Source organism: Ursus arctos, unplaced genomic scaffold, assembly GCF_023065955.2.
Source record: "Ursus arctos isolate Adak ecotype North America unplaced genomic scaffold, UrsArc2.0 scaffold_11, whole genome shotgun sequence".
NCBI lineage: Eukaryota > Metazoa > Chordata > Mammalia > Carnivora > Ursidae > Ursus > Ursus arctos.
The window spans coordinates 49943254-49956689 of NW_026622775.1; the positions used below are offsets into that span (position 1 = coordinate 49943254).

The 13436-nt window shown below is 33.8% G+C and overlaps 1 protein-coding gene across 1 annotated transcript in view; it reads right to left on the bottom strand.

Annotated features, from left to right (window-relative positions):
* Positions 1–535: 535 nt before the first annotated feature.
* Positions 536–13436, bottom strand: part of NAF1 (nuclear assembly factor 1 ribonucleoprotein) — a 46908-nt gene continuing 34007 nt past the window's right edge. Inside the window, exons 5-8 of the mRNA XM_026499589.4 lie at positions 10416–10576; positions 7198–7249; positions 5022–5124; positions 536–1404 (exon numbers count right to left, since the gene is read on the bottom strand). Of these exons, the coding sequence (XP_026355374.1) occupies positions 941–1404; positions 5022–5124; positions 7198–7249; positions 10416–10576 (780 nt within the window). The 3' untranslated portion in view covers positions 536–940. The remainder of the gene's footprint in view (positions 1405–5021; positions 5125–7197; positions 7250–10415; positions 10577–13436) is intronic.

Sequence of the window (13436 nt, forward strand, 5' to 3'; positions counted from 1 at the left end):
TACTAAAAGCACCTAATCTGTGTCAGGCATGTGAGAATCTGGCAAATAGATACAGAAGACAGTGTCCTAATATGCAGTTACATATACTTTATTATGAATAAATAACATATTACAAATAACCACTGTGTCCCTTTAATTGAATAGTAAAGTTTACTGAATAATGCCTAAGTTCTAGAAACCTGCATAGATAATGAAAAGCTTGCCTATGTATAATTAATCAATGTGAACTTTAATTATAGTCAGAACATCTACCAATACTGAAGGCTTTTCTTCTCTGTATTCTTCACTTCTATATAAAAAAAAAAAAAAAAAAGAAAAGAAAAAAAGGGTGGGGGCACCTGGGTGGCACAGTGGGTTGACATCCAACTCTTCGTCGTGGGATCAAGCCCCATGTCGGGCTGTGCACTCAGTGCAGAGTCTCCTTGGGACTCCCTCTCCCTCCGCCCCTCCCCCCCCACTCTAAATCTTTTTTAAAAATAAGACATATAAATTTACTAGTAAATTGCATTAACAATCAAAATCACTTTTCAAAGTATACATTTGTAAAAATAGTTTATTTTAAAGACTCTCAATAGGACTTCAACATCTTATTTTCAGATATACCAAGATGACAATCAATATGTTCAACAGATTTTAACCCATGATGAGAGTTGCTCCAGATCTATTAGACCTATATACATTGTTTAATTGAGCAGGGATAGTGAAAACACGGATTCAATTTTAATTAAATATTATATAGTTGGATTTTCTCCTCCACAAAAGTGAAATTTTCATATGGATACAATTTCACAAAGGTTACAAATATATATCAACTTACAACTGAAGGAATCATTTAGTATTTTACAATGTTAAAAATCTAACTCCATAATTGCTTTCTTTAAAAAAAAATCCTTCCCATATAATATAAAAAGTCCAGATTTCTCCAGAAACATACAGTGACCTAGTAGTAGGATCCAAAATGGGAAGAATTACTATCCCCAGAAGAGGGGGGTGGAGGCAGTGGTGGAGGGGGTGGGGGTATGGAGTATGGTAAGGGAATTAATGGATGAGGTGGCATGTTAGGTGCAGCCCATCCCAGGTTTACAGATGCAGGTGGTGGAGGTGGCGGGAGTGGTGGTAGAGGAGGAGGGAGTGAAAAACCATGCATGTCGAACACTGGAGGAGGAAAGGGATACTGTGGCATGATAGGATTATCTTGTCTCTGAGGTGGAAATCCTGAAGTCTCCTGAAACACCATATGCTCTGAGTTATAAAACTGTGGTGATGGAGGTCTGCCATGGCCAGGTCGAGGATATCTACCCCGGGAAAATCCTCGTGTGAATTCTCTGTTACGATATCCTTTCGAATGCTCTGAAGCAGAGCTATGAACATTCCAATTCTGATGTACTTCTGAAAAATTTTCACCTTTGAGGAAAAAAACATAAAAACAAAATTAAAACTGATTTTAGTATATCAAAAAACACTGCTTAAAATTTCAATAATGCCTTTTCTTTAGCTTCCAATATTGTCTTATGGTAACTAAAAAAGTGTAAGGCTTAAAATTACCAATTTTAAATTAATCCAAAAGGCTAGAGGATCAGGAAGGACAATAAATGTCTCCTCATAAACCATAGAGGACAGAAGAAAATGGCACACTTTCAAGTGCTGAAAGAAAGCTCAATCTAGAATTCTAAACAGAATGAAAATATCCTCAGGAAAAAAAAGGGAAAGTAAAGACACTCTACAATGAAGAAAAGCTAATAATTTATCTCTGGCTGACCTACACTGATAGAATGACTAAAGCAAGTTCTCTAAACAGAAACAATAAAAGAAGAAACGTGAAACATCAGAAAGGAAGAAAAAACACAGCAAAAATATGAGTAAATACAATAAAATGTCCTTCTTTGAGTTTTCTAAATTATGTTTGATGGTTGAAGCAAATATTATAATAGGTAACATGAACCTAATTGTATATATGAACTATTTAAGGCAATTTACATTATAAACTAGAATAAAGGGACATAAAGAGGTAATGTTTCTAAGAGGTAAGGTTTCTACACTGCACACAAACTGGCAAAACAATGACACCAGTAGATTGTGATAAGTAACATATGTACAATTCAATACCTAGGACAACCACTGAAAAAATTATACAAAGAGATACATTCAAAAACACTATAGACAAATCAAAATGGAATTCTAAAAAATGTTATAGTACTGACAGGCAGGCAGATAAAAGAAAACAGAGAAATGAAAACCAGAGAGAATGAACAGGAAAGGGCAGACTAAAGCCCTAACATATCAATAATTACATTAAATACAAATGGTCTAAATATACAAATTAAAACACAGGGGATAACTGGCATAGTGGATTAAAAAACATAACCCAACTACGTGTCTACAAAATACTAATTTCAAAGGATACAGTCAGGTTGAAAGTAAAAGGATAGCAAAAGATACAACACGCAAACATTAATCAAAAGAAAGGAGTAGCAGGGCTCCTGGGTGGCTCAGTTGGTTAAGCATCTGCCTTCAGCACAGGTCATGATTCCAGAGTCCTGGGATCAAGCCCCATGTTGGGCTCCCTACTCAGCTGGGAGTCTGCTTCTCCCTCTCCCTTTGCCTCTCCCCCTACTCGTGCTCACTGTCTTATCAAATACATTTTTAAAAAAAGGAGTAGCTACATTATTCTCAGATGAAATAGATTTCAGAAGAAAATCACCAGAGAAAGACAGAGACAAGAGAATTCAACAATATACACATAAAAAATTATACACTAGGACCACCTCTGATTTATTCCAAGGAAGCAAAGGCTGGTTCGATATTCTAAAACCAGTGTAATCTCCTCACTAACAGACTACTAACAAAAAAAATCATGTCATCTTATCAAAGAACTGTCAAAATTTAATACTTGTAATTTTTTAAAAAAAAGCTCCAAAAAATAGGAATAGATGGATAAAGAACATCTACAAAACCCCTATACCTAAATTATACTTAATGATGAAAGACAATGTTTCCTTCTACAGTCAAGAATAAACCACATTTATTCAACATAGTGCCAGAGGCTAGAGGTAGCGAAAGAAAGAGAGACAAAAAACCCACACAGTTTGAACAACAAAAAAAGAAAGAATACTGCTCTTATTTGCAATTGACGCAGTTGGCTAAGTAGAAAATCTCACAGAAAAAACTCCTAGAACCAAGTGAGTTCGGCAAGGTCACAATAGAGACGCTAAACATACAAACATTAATTTTATTTCTATATCGTAGCAACAAACATGGACACTGGAATTAAAAATGCAAAACCATTTACAATGATTTGAAAAATGAAATACTTAGGTGTGTACTAATGAAAAAAAGTACAGGATTTGTATTCTAAACATGACAAAATGCTGCTGAAAAGAACCAAAGATCTAAATTAATAGAAATGTAGACCATGATTGTGTAATGGAAGACTCAATACAGTTAATATATCAATTCTCTCCAAACCAATAAACAGGTTTAACACAATTCCTATCAAAATCCCAGCAAGACTTTTGCCAATATAGAGAAGATTATTATAAAACGCATATGAAAAAGCAAAGGAACTAGAACAGCTAAAATAACTTTGAAAACTTTTAGGGAAAAAAAAACTAGGAGAAAAATTTTGGAATGTAGTTCTAGATAAGAAATTCTCAGACTCCACAAAAAGAAAATAATAAATTGGGCTTCATCGAATTTAAAATCCTTTGTCCTGCAAATGGCCTTCTTGAGAGGATAAAAATACAAGCCACAGGCCAGAACAAATTATATACAAACTCTCATAACTCAAGAACAAAAAAGCAGAACTATAGTTAGAAAATGGGCAAGAGACATGAACAAATATATCACTGAAGAAGATATGCAGATAGCAAATAAGAACATGGAAAGATGTTCAAAATCCTTAGTCATTTGGAAAATGCAAGTTAAAATCACAATTAGATATCGCTACACACCTATCAGAATGCCTAAAATAAAAAATAGTGACAAAACCAAATGCTGGTGAGAATGCAGAGAAACAGTCACTCATACACTAGTGACGGGATCCAGCTACCGTATAACCCAGCAATTATTCTTAGACATTGATCCCAGAGAAATGAAAAGCTGTGTTCACACAAAAACTTGTACACAAATATATAACACAACTTTACTCCTGTAACCAAAAAATGTTAACAATCCAGATGTCCTTCAATGCATGACTGGTAAACAACCTGTAGTATATTCAAACCATGGAATATTACAGTCCAAAATGAAAAGAAACAAACATGACACATAAAACAATTTGGATGAATCCCCAGGAAATTATGCTCAGTGACAAAAGCCAATCCCTAAAGGTAACATATTGTATGGCTGTATTTATGTAATCATTTTTGACATGACAAAATATGTTACAGAAATGGAGAACAGATTAGTAATTGCCAACAGTTAAGGAGGTGGGAGGGAGGGAAGTGGGAGTGACTATAAAAAGGCAACATGGGGGATCCTTTTCTGTGGTGGAAATATTCTATATCTTGATTGTCTCAATGTCAATATCCTGACTGTGATATTGTACTGTAGAGTTTTACAAGATGTTACCATTACAGGGAAGTGCGTAATGGACATGGAAGAAAATCTCACTTATTTCTTACAATTGCATGGGAATCTATAAAAAGTTTAATCTTAAAAAAGGAAAAATAGGAAAGGTATAATAAAAGGAAATGCATGCTAAAAAATAAAATACTTTGACACAGGTATTAAGAACCATATCATTTAATTCTAAACATGGAAGCAAAGAGGTTTCTTAAGAAAAAAGTGCCTATATGCGCAAATGACTAACAAGGCTTAGTTTTACCCTTAGAAGCCATTTTTACATCCTTAAGCTTGAAAAACTAACGTTATTTAAATATTCTTCATGACTCTTCTGCCACATCTCATACTGTGTAACACCTCCTATGTTAAATGGATGCCAGGAGGTAAAAAGAGATCCCACATGTTTCCTTCAATTTTGTTATCAACTTATATAAATATTAAGTGCTGCATTTACTCACTTGAGTCATTAGATTCAGACTTGAATTTTTTCCGGCCTTGAATCTGAGATTTTTTCCTCTGTTTGGCTTCTTTTTCCTTTTCATCATCACTGAAATCTAAGGCCTTGCAGAGAAAAAACATACAGATTATGTCACATGGATTTACCAATTCATTGGTACATACTTGGAACTGAGAAGAACAGACCTATTATTTGACACTGACCCTGAAAGAATATTACCCCTTTTGATATGTAGTATTTTCTAGTAATATCTGAATTAACTACATATGACAATTAACACAGGCCAGAGTACTCAAGGCTTTCTTTTTTTTCCTAGAAAGTTTCAGATAGATAATTCTCTTTCTGCACAGATAGGTAACTTTTTTTTATTTATTTATTTTTAAAATATTTATTTATTTGACAGAGAGAGAGAGACCACCAGCGAGAGAGGGAACACAAGCAGGGGGAGTGGGAGAGGAAGAAGCAGGCTCCTAGCGGTGGAGCCTGATGTGGGGCTCGATCCCGGAACGCCAGGATCACGCCCTGAGCCAAAGGCAGACGCTTAACGACTGCGCCACCCAGGTGCCCCACAGATAAGTAACTTTCAAATGCCTATCTTTAACAACTTTCAGCTATGGGTATTCTCTAGCTGGAAGACTGAGGTTAAGCTTAAGAGTCAAGATTCATCATAACGCCAGCTACCAAACAATGCTAAAGGGAAGGAACAGTTAGGAATATGCAAACAACATAAATGATTAGATCTAATACAAAAACAGAAGAGAATGTTATACCTTTCATTCAAAAATTTATACATACCCATTTTATGCCAGGCACTGTTCTACAGTACTTATAAATATACTTTAAAAGTATTAATTCTTTTAATAATATAATGTCAAGTATAGTAAGGGCTGTAAATAAATAATGAAGCAAAGTTAGGGAAGAGAAAATCACTGTGGATGCAATTTAGACTGGACTTCAGGGAAAGGCTTAGACAATATCTTCATCTTTATATCTTTAGAAGATAAAAACTCAAGATAAATCTCTAATGATGAATTAGCAGTGACTAAAGGAAAGGAAAATTTCAAGGAGTGGGAATATGTGCAAGGAATTGTATATTTGAGACATGAAACTGGTTCTGTAAAGCAAAGTAAAAGCTTCTTAAATAGTGAAATCAGAGATGATGAAATTGGAGAATAAAGAACTTTATGTCCCAGTCACTGAAAATGTTCTAAGAGCAGGAGGGAGGTATTAAAGGATTTTAATTGGCATTGCTTTATTTTAGAGAGACTGCTTTGGCAATATTTTGCTATCACCTCCTGAAGTCAGAAAAAAATTCACGTTTCTTGTATACATATTAAATTTGCACTCAAACACATTTATTCAATTACAAATTACATATTCATGTATTAGAAACAAATACCAAAATGAAGAAAATGCATGCCTTATACATAATCTATGATTAACATCAGGCAATAATTCTATATACTATAAAATTTCATAATAAAATAAACTTTAAAATCTTAAGAGTTTTCCCCAATTATAGTATTAAGGGACATTCAGTCAACTACTCCAAAAAAAATTTTTTTTAATTAAATTAAAAAACAAAACACCATGAAGTATGCTGGAATTTAATTTTTAAAATTAATCTAATCACACCTATTTTATAAACAATTAACATCACCATAATTAGCAATTTCAAAGCTTAGGTCTAAAACAACAGCTATGCATTAGAATATTTTCATTTCACAGGAAATACGTTTTAAGACCTTTGTGAATTTTCTCAAATACTTTAAAAACATATAACTTCAAGAGTAAGATGACCTAGACATAACTAAGAACATTAAGTCAACCTTCAGAGCCTTAACAGAAATCACATGTATCTGTAACATAAATTAGAAAACATAATCCCATGGCAATGTGTACACTAAACTAGGATGACTCACTGGTTAAGTGACCCTCTCAGTTAGTGTTACCTGACTCATGCCTCAGCAAAATTAGAAATTAACGTGAATCTTCAGCACTGCTTGAGAACGTCTAAAATGAACAAAGTTAAATCTAAAAACCCAAGAATTTATATACTATGAAATGTCATCAGAATTCCTGAGTATGTGTAAAAACTCTCATTTATAATTATATATTTCCCCTATAGTGTATAAATTCATACTATTTTCAAGAAATGTAAAGAGACTTATACTTACTTCTGGTGGTGGTTCCTGATCATTCTTCCATGACGCATCCGATCCTCTATCCCTATAGAAAGAGAAAAAAGTCAAAAGAAAACATGAAGTACTTAAGATTCCATAAGTGTTTATAACTTAACAGCATAGAAAATAATGAAGTAGAAGACGTTAGAGCTCAACCCTTAATTTTACTACACATGAAAATAAGAGCAAAAAATAAAGGACCATGTATATGTTCTTCACCTTGTTTTAGAAGACGTGGGAAGCTCATAAGAAAAACACAAGATCTGGACACATATAAATATTAGGACTGGGGGAATCAGAATGAGAAGCCAGGGCTATGGTGCACAGAGGAAAGTGGTTTTGCAGTTCATAAGCATCTCCAGATGTTATGACTTTGATACTTTCATGATATCTGAGCTCAGTTCATAAAGCTCACTTCAACCAATGCTTATTCTACACCAACTATAGGTCTGACACTGTTTCAGGTGTTAAGGATACAAAAATGACCATGAGGCATTCCCTTAAGATTTTACAGGTTTAATGGTAGAGAAAACAACATGAAATGTCTTCTTCCTCTATTTACCTGAGGAATATCAATAATATTCCATGAGTAACCAAAGCTTATTCCAACAGTATTTCTCAAAGCAGAGACAGTGGAATAAAAGCTATCTCATTTGGTAAGGAGAAAGAATTTTGAAGAGTTTGAAGGAAAATATAATCACAAGCACTAACTAGTTTTAGTGGAAAATTTTATACTCTACAGCCAACAAAAATACATATATTACTAAGTATTTCTGAAATAATGATTTCTGAAAGCTCACCTTTAATCTTTTTGATTTTGTAAGTTTGACAATATCTTGTTACTCAATTACATTAAAATATTACAAACGATTATGAGTAGATGTTGTCTCCACTGCTTTAAACTAGATCCCAAAAATAAACGAGATTTTCAGGAACTAATTCACTAAAATCATCAATATATTAAACCACAATCCATAAAAACCAATATACAGATGTCAGTGGGCTGGCAGCTGGCAGAATAAGAAAATCATTAAGTCTGTTCTAAAATTTTGATTGAGAACTTTGACACCGTATATGGGGCATTATCAATGATTTTTCTACCATTTAAGAAAAAGCTTTTACTCATTAATGATCAGCTTACACCTACTTAACATAGCTCCAGTACTCCTTTTTGCACATATGCCATCTCATGGCCTATGGTGCCCTTAGCATGCAGTTTAAAGACATAATGGGGGAAGTTCCCCATTAGTGCATTTACTACAGAAAATCAAAATCTACTAAAGAAGAGCTCAAGCAACATTTCAAAAAGCACTTTCAACAAGAGTAAGTTCATGGGAAACTAAAATTAAAATAGCCTTACAAGAGGCAGATAAACTAGAAAGGAGGTGACCTTCTCTACCTCCAAGACGAAGTACTCCACTGAGTGCCCATGCAGACACCAAATTACAGTCTAGAATAAAATAATCTGTCAGATGGGGCTTCTGCTGCATGGGCCTAATTTCCCAATCCTTTAGTTTATTGTTTCTTTCCAGGAAAAAATTCTTATTCTTACAAATCAAGAACAAAGACTTTTCCTCTTGTTTAAAATCTATTTAATAAATGTCTTTATGAGAAGCTTTTTAAATTTATCTGTTTTAAGCTAAAATATTTTATTTGTTAAAAACCAAAAAATGGCATATCCACAGCAACATCCTAACAAAGCAGAATAAAATGCTACCTATCAAAGGCATGATTTTAAAACAGGACTTTTTTATTTAATTTACCTTTCTTTTCAGCGGTTATTTAGAAAAATCAACGTTACTAACCTGAAGAACAACTCAGGCAAAATGTTCCTCAGATAATTATGTGATTCTTAAATATGAGTTTAATGAATTATGATAAATGAAATTCAGAGACTTGATTTAACATGTTAGTGCTTTAGAGATTTTATGCCATGCAATGGGGACTAGTACTTCTGAGGCAGCACTAAAGTTACTCACTGACTGAAGTTCCCCTCGATGTTCTACAAAAACATTCCGATTGCTTCAACTACACTTCAAGTTTCCCATCAAAAGAGAGCTAGACTTAAAAGGGACTTGTGTGTCAAACTGAGGTCGAAGTCTTTTTGGGTGCCCACCCCTCCCCCAATCTTTTGTAGTGTTTCTTCCACTCCTACTAATTTTAGAATATTTTTAGTGGCTCATTCAGTGGCTTCATTACATCTTTCCAAAGCATTCAACTTTCTTTTTTCTGAAAAAACTATCCTAATTAAACCATATACCACTGATTTACTAAAAATTATATAATTATAATAACAAGTTCAACTGATATAAGCAGCTGTACAGCTAACACTTAGCAACACAAATAACACACGGAAAACGCACAATTAATGAGTAGCATAAACATGCAGAAATATTACTACCTGCATGCCACAGGCATCATTTAGCATCCACAAAAGGGAAAGCAGTAATTTGCCGGTTGAATCAACCCTGTTTGGGATGCCTGGGTGGCTCAGTCGGTTAAGTGTCTGCCTGTGGCTCAGGTCACGATCCCAGGGTCCTGGGATGGAGTCCTGCATTGGGATCCCTGCTCAGCGGGGAGTCCGCTACTACCTCTGCACCCCCCCCCCCACCGCTTGTGCCTGCGTGTGTGCTCTCCCCCCGCCCTCAAAAATAAATAAAATTTAAAAAATAAAAAATAAAAATAAATAAATCAACCGTTTATCAACTTGATACACAACTCTTTAGGGACATGTTTTTGTTGTCTCTTCTGTAAATTTACAATCTATAAGCAACCTGAAATTTACTCATTTTCTTTTTTTTCTTGAGAATTACCAAGTTTTATTAAATAATTAAGCCTATAATGTAATCCAAGGAATAATTCTATTTAAAATGGAAAAGAATTCTTTTTAAGTGGTAATACTAATGCTGAAGTAGCATGTTTATAAAAAAAAAAAAAGGTATGTCATGGAAAAAAGTATGAATTGGAATTCAGAAACTTTATATGGCCCAAATGTAGTGCTACCAGTTGATTATGTCATTTTGGGTAAAAGATATAAATCATCTCTACCTGTAAAATCTGCTAACAAATAGTAGCCTTCAGAGATGTTATTAGGCAAATAAATGAACGCTACGGAACACATATATTTAATAAGAAACTACCTTCACTGAAAATTATTCGTAAAATATAAACATTAGATAAGTAGACAACTAACATGTCAGTGACATACTTACTGTTTAAGCTTTTCTGTGAATATGTACTGGGTGAAGTCTTTCATTGATGGAGCAAAATACATAGTATCCTTTATTTTAATACCTTTACTCTCAATGTGCTCTGAAGAATTAAACCGTAAAACATAAAATGGATGTGCAACAGGTCCAAATATCTCAAATATCTATAAAATAGAAGAAATGTAAAGACCTTTAATAATTAAAATAACTCAAAAAGTATTTTTTTAAAAACTGATAATTGTTGTAACAAGGTAATTCTGTCATGTCAGAACAATAAAATTATATTTATATTTAAGGCATTTTTGCATACTCGCAAAGTCTTCATATTTTGATTATAAATGCATGAACTCATTCGAGATTTCCTTTTTATGAATTTAAAACAACAAATTTGTTCCTTGCTAAATTCAAATCATCTTGCTGGTGTACCAACTAGATACAAATTATGAAGTTTTTTTCATTATTCCTTATTTAAGTTGTAAAGTATGAAGAAAAGAATTACAATGGGTAACTTGAGAATTAAAATACTGTCACTTGGAATCTTATAACACAAAACTTAAAAGCTTCTGCTTGAGTGGGTATTCAATCATTTCTGCTGTTTCCATATAGTAGTTAACATTTTTCATAAAATTAAACCACAACTGTTTCTAATTCAAAACTTAGAAAAGTAGATTTGAACTTGAAGTTGCTTAGTTCTCAAAAACAAAAGCAGCTTATACAGCCTTTAACTTTTATGTAAAGGAACTGCTTTTAGTACAGACATATTTTATTTCTGAAAATGTTTTATGAATGATTAAAGGAAGCCTCTTGTTTTTAAACTCTTTTCAAAATAACTAAATTAAAAAAAAATAATGTTTCTGATAATACATGTATGCTATAGAAACCAGACAACGACCAATGTCAGTGTTGACTTTTCTAGTCTCTTTTTCTATTAACAATTTTTTTCTTCTGAGACCACACTGTAGTTTTGTATACTGTTCCGTTTTAAAACCTAAAGTTTCGTTAAGGGTTTCCACGTTATAAATATTCTTCGTAAGTGTAATTTCAGTAGCTATATCACACTCCTTTATAGATCTGGCATGATTTCACTTGTCTTATAGGACATTTAGTGAACTTCCAATTTGTTCAATATATAATAAATGATGCCCTGATGAACATCTTTTTATTTTAATTTCTGTAGTTCAGATTTTCCAAAATTTTATTTGTAAGGGGCAGAATTATTGGAGCCAAGAGTATGATTATTAATAAAACTCTGGATATAAATTACTAAATAACTTTACAAATAACTTGGACCATTTTAAACCAAGTGCCCTGAAAGTACCTGACGTAGTACATTATCAGTTCTTTATTTTTGATAGTAAATATTCTCATTTTATTCTCTTTAAGAACACTATTCAGGATCTTATTAATTTTCAGTGAGGCATAAAACAGCTCACCCATCAGGGTACCAATATTCTGAAGGCATGAATACCCAAAAAACAACTAGTAGTATTCAATACAATTAAAATGCCAACGTATTCTGAATCAACACTAATAGCATAAAATATTTAATTTTTTTTTAATTCTGGAAACAGCAAATTTGTTTTGAAAGGATTTAGATACAGCCAGAACTGCAAAGGACAGAGGGATATACTGCAACACAACTCTTCCTGGTTCACATTACGTAAAGTAATGGATTATCTTACTTGTCACTTTTAAAAAAGTCATGTGTTAATGGCGAGTTAGAAAAGTATGTATGTTTAACAAAGAATTGGTTAATTATAGTATGTGCAATGGAAGACAGAATTACTAAAATGAATAAACTAGACATACGTATGCATCTGGGTAAACCTCAAAATTATACTACTGAGTTAAAGAAGCAGTTTATAAAAAGAATATGGATGGAATTATAATGTGATTTTTAAAAATACATTAATAGGGGCGCCTGGGTGGCACAGCGGTTAAGCGTCTGCCTTCGGCTCAGGGCGTGATCCCGGCGTTACGGGATCGAGCCCCACATCAGGCTCCTCTGCTATGAGCCTGCTTCTTTCTCCCCCACTCCCCCTGCTTGTGTTCCCTCTCTCGCTGGCTGTCTCTATCTCTGTCGAATATATAAATAAAAAAAATCTTTAAATAAAAAAATAAAAATAAATAAAAATACATTAATAGGTAACTTGTTATACAGTGTTTTTTTTAAGATTTTTTATTTATTTATTTGACAGAGAGAGAGACAGCCAGAGAGAGGGAACACAAGCAGGGGGAGTGGGAGAGGAAGAAGCAGTCTCCCAGCAGAGGAGCCCGATGTGGGGCTCGATCCCAGGACTCTGGGATCACGCCCTGAGCCGCGAAGGCAGATGCTTGACTGAGCCAACCAGGCGCCCCTACAGTGTATTTTTTTGCATATATATACTTATGTACTAAAAGTATAAAAATCTAGATAAGGAGAATACATAGCATCTTCGTGGGAAGGAAGGGAAGTGAATGGATTGGGAAGAAGGGAAAAGGGAGCTTCCAGTTCATGTACTGTATTTTATTTCTTTCAAAGAAGTCAGAAGAATACATAGCATAATAAAAATAATTGTTACACTTTGTTAATTGTTAAATATGGTATTTTAAATATTCTCTATATTTTATTGTCAACATGACAGTTAAACGTGGTGTCATGCTTATATTTATATAAAAATGATGATGTAGTAAGTTTTGTCACAGACTTACATGACATTTGCTCGTCTATTTGTTTGTTAAATTGCCTATTTGCAGCCTTTGCCTGTATTTCTATTGGCGCATGCCTAAAATTGGTTGAAAATTCTGTTTGGCTGTGAATAACAGAAACCTAGAAACAGCAACTTCAGCAAACTGGAGGTTTTATTTTTTTCTCATGGAATGAAAAGTTCAAAAGTCAGAAATCTAAGTTGGGTACAATGGCTCCATGATGCCAGGGGAGAGAGGGGCTCCGTGTCTTTCCACCAGCCATCCTTAGCCCATTCTTGTCACCCTTGGTGTCACAGGATAGCTGCTTTGCTTCTAGGTAGGAGGCAGTGGAAGTAT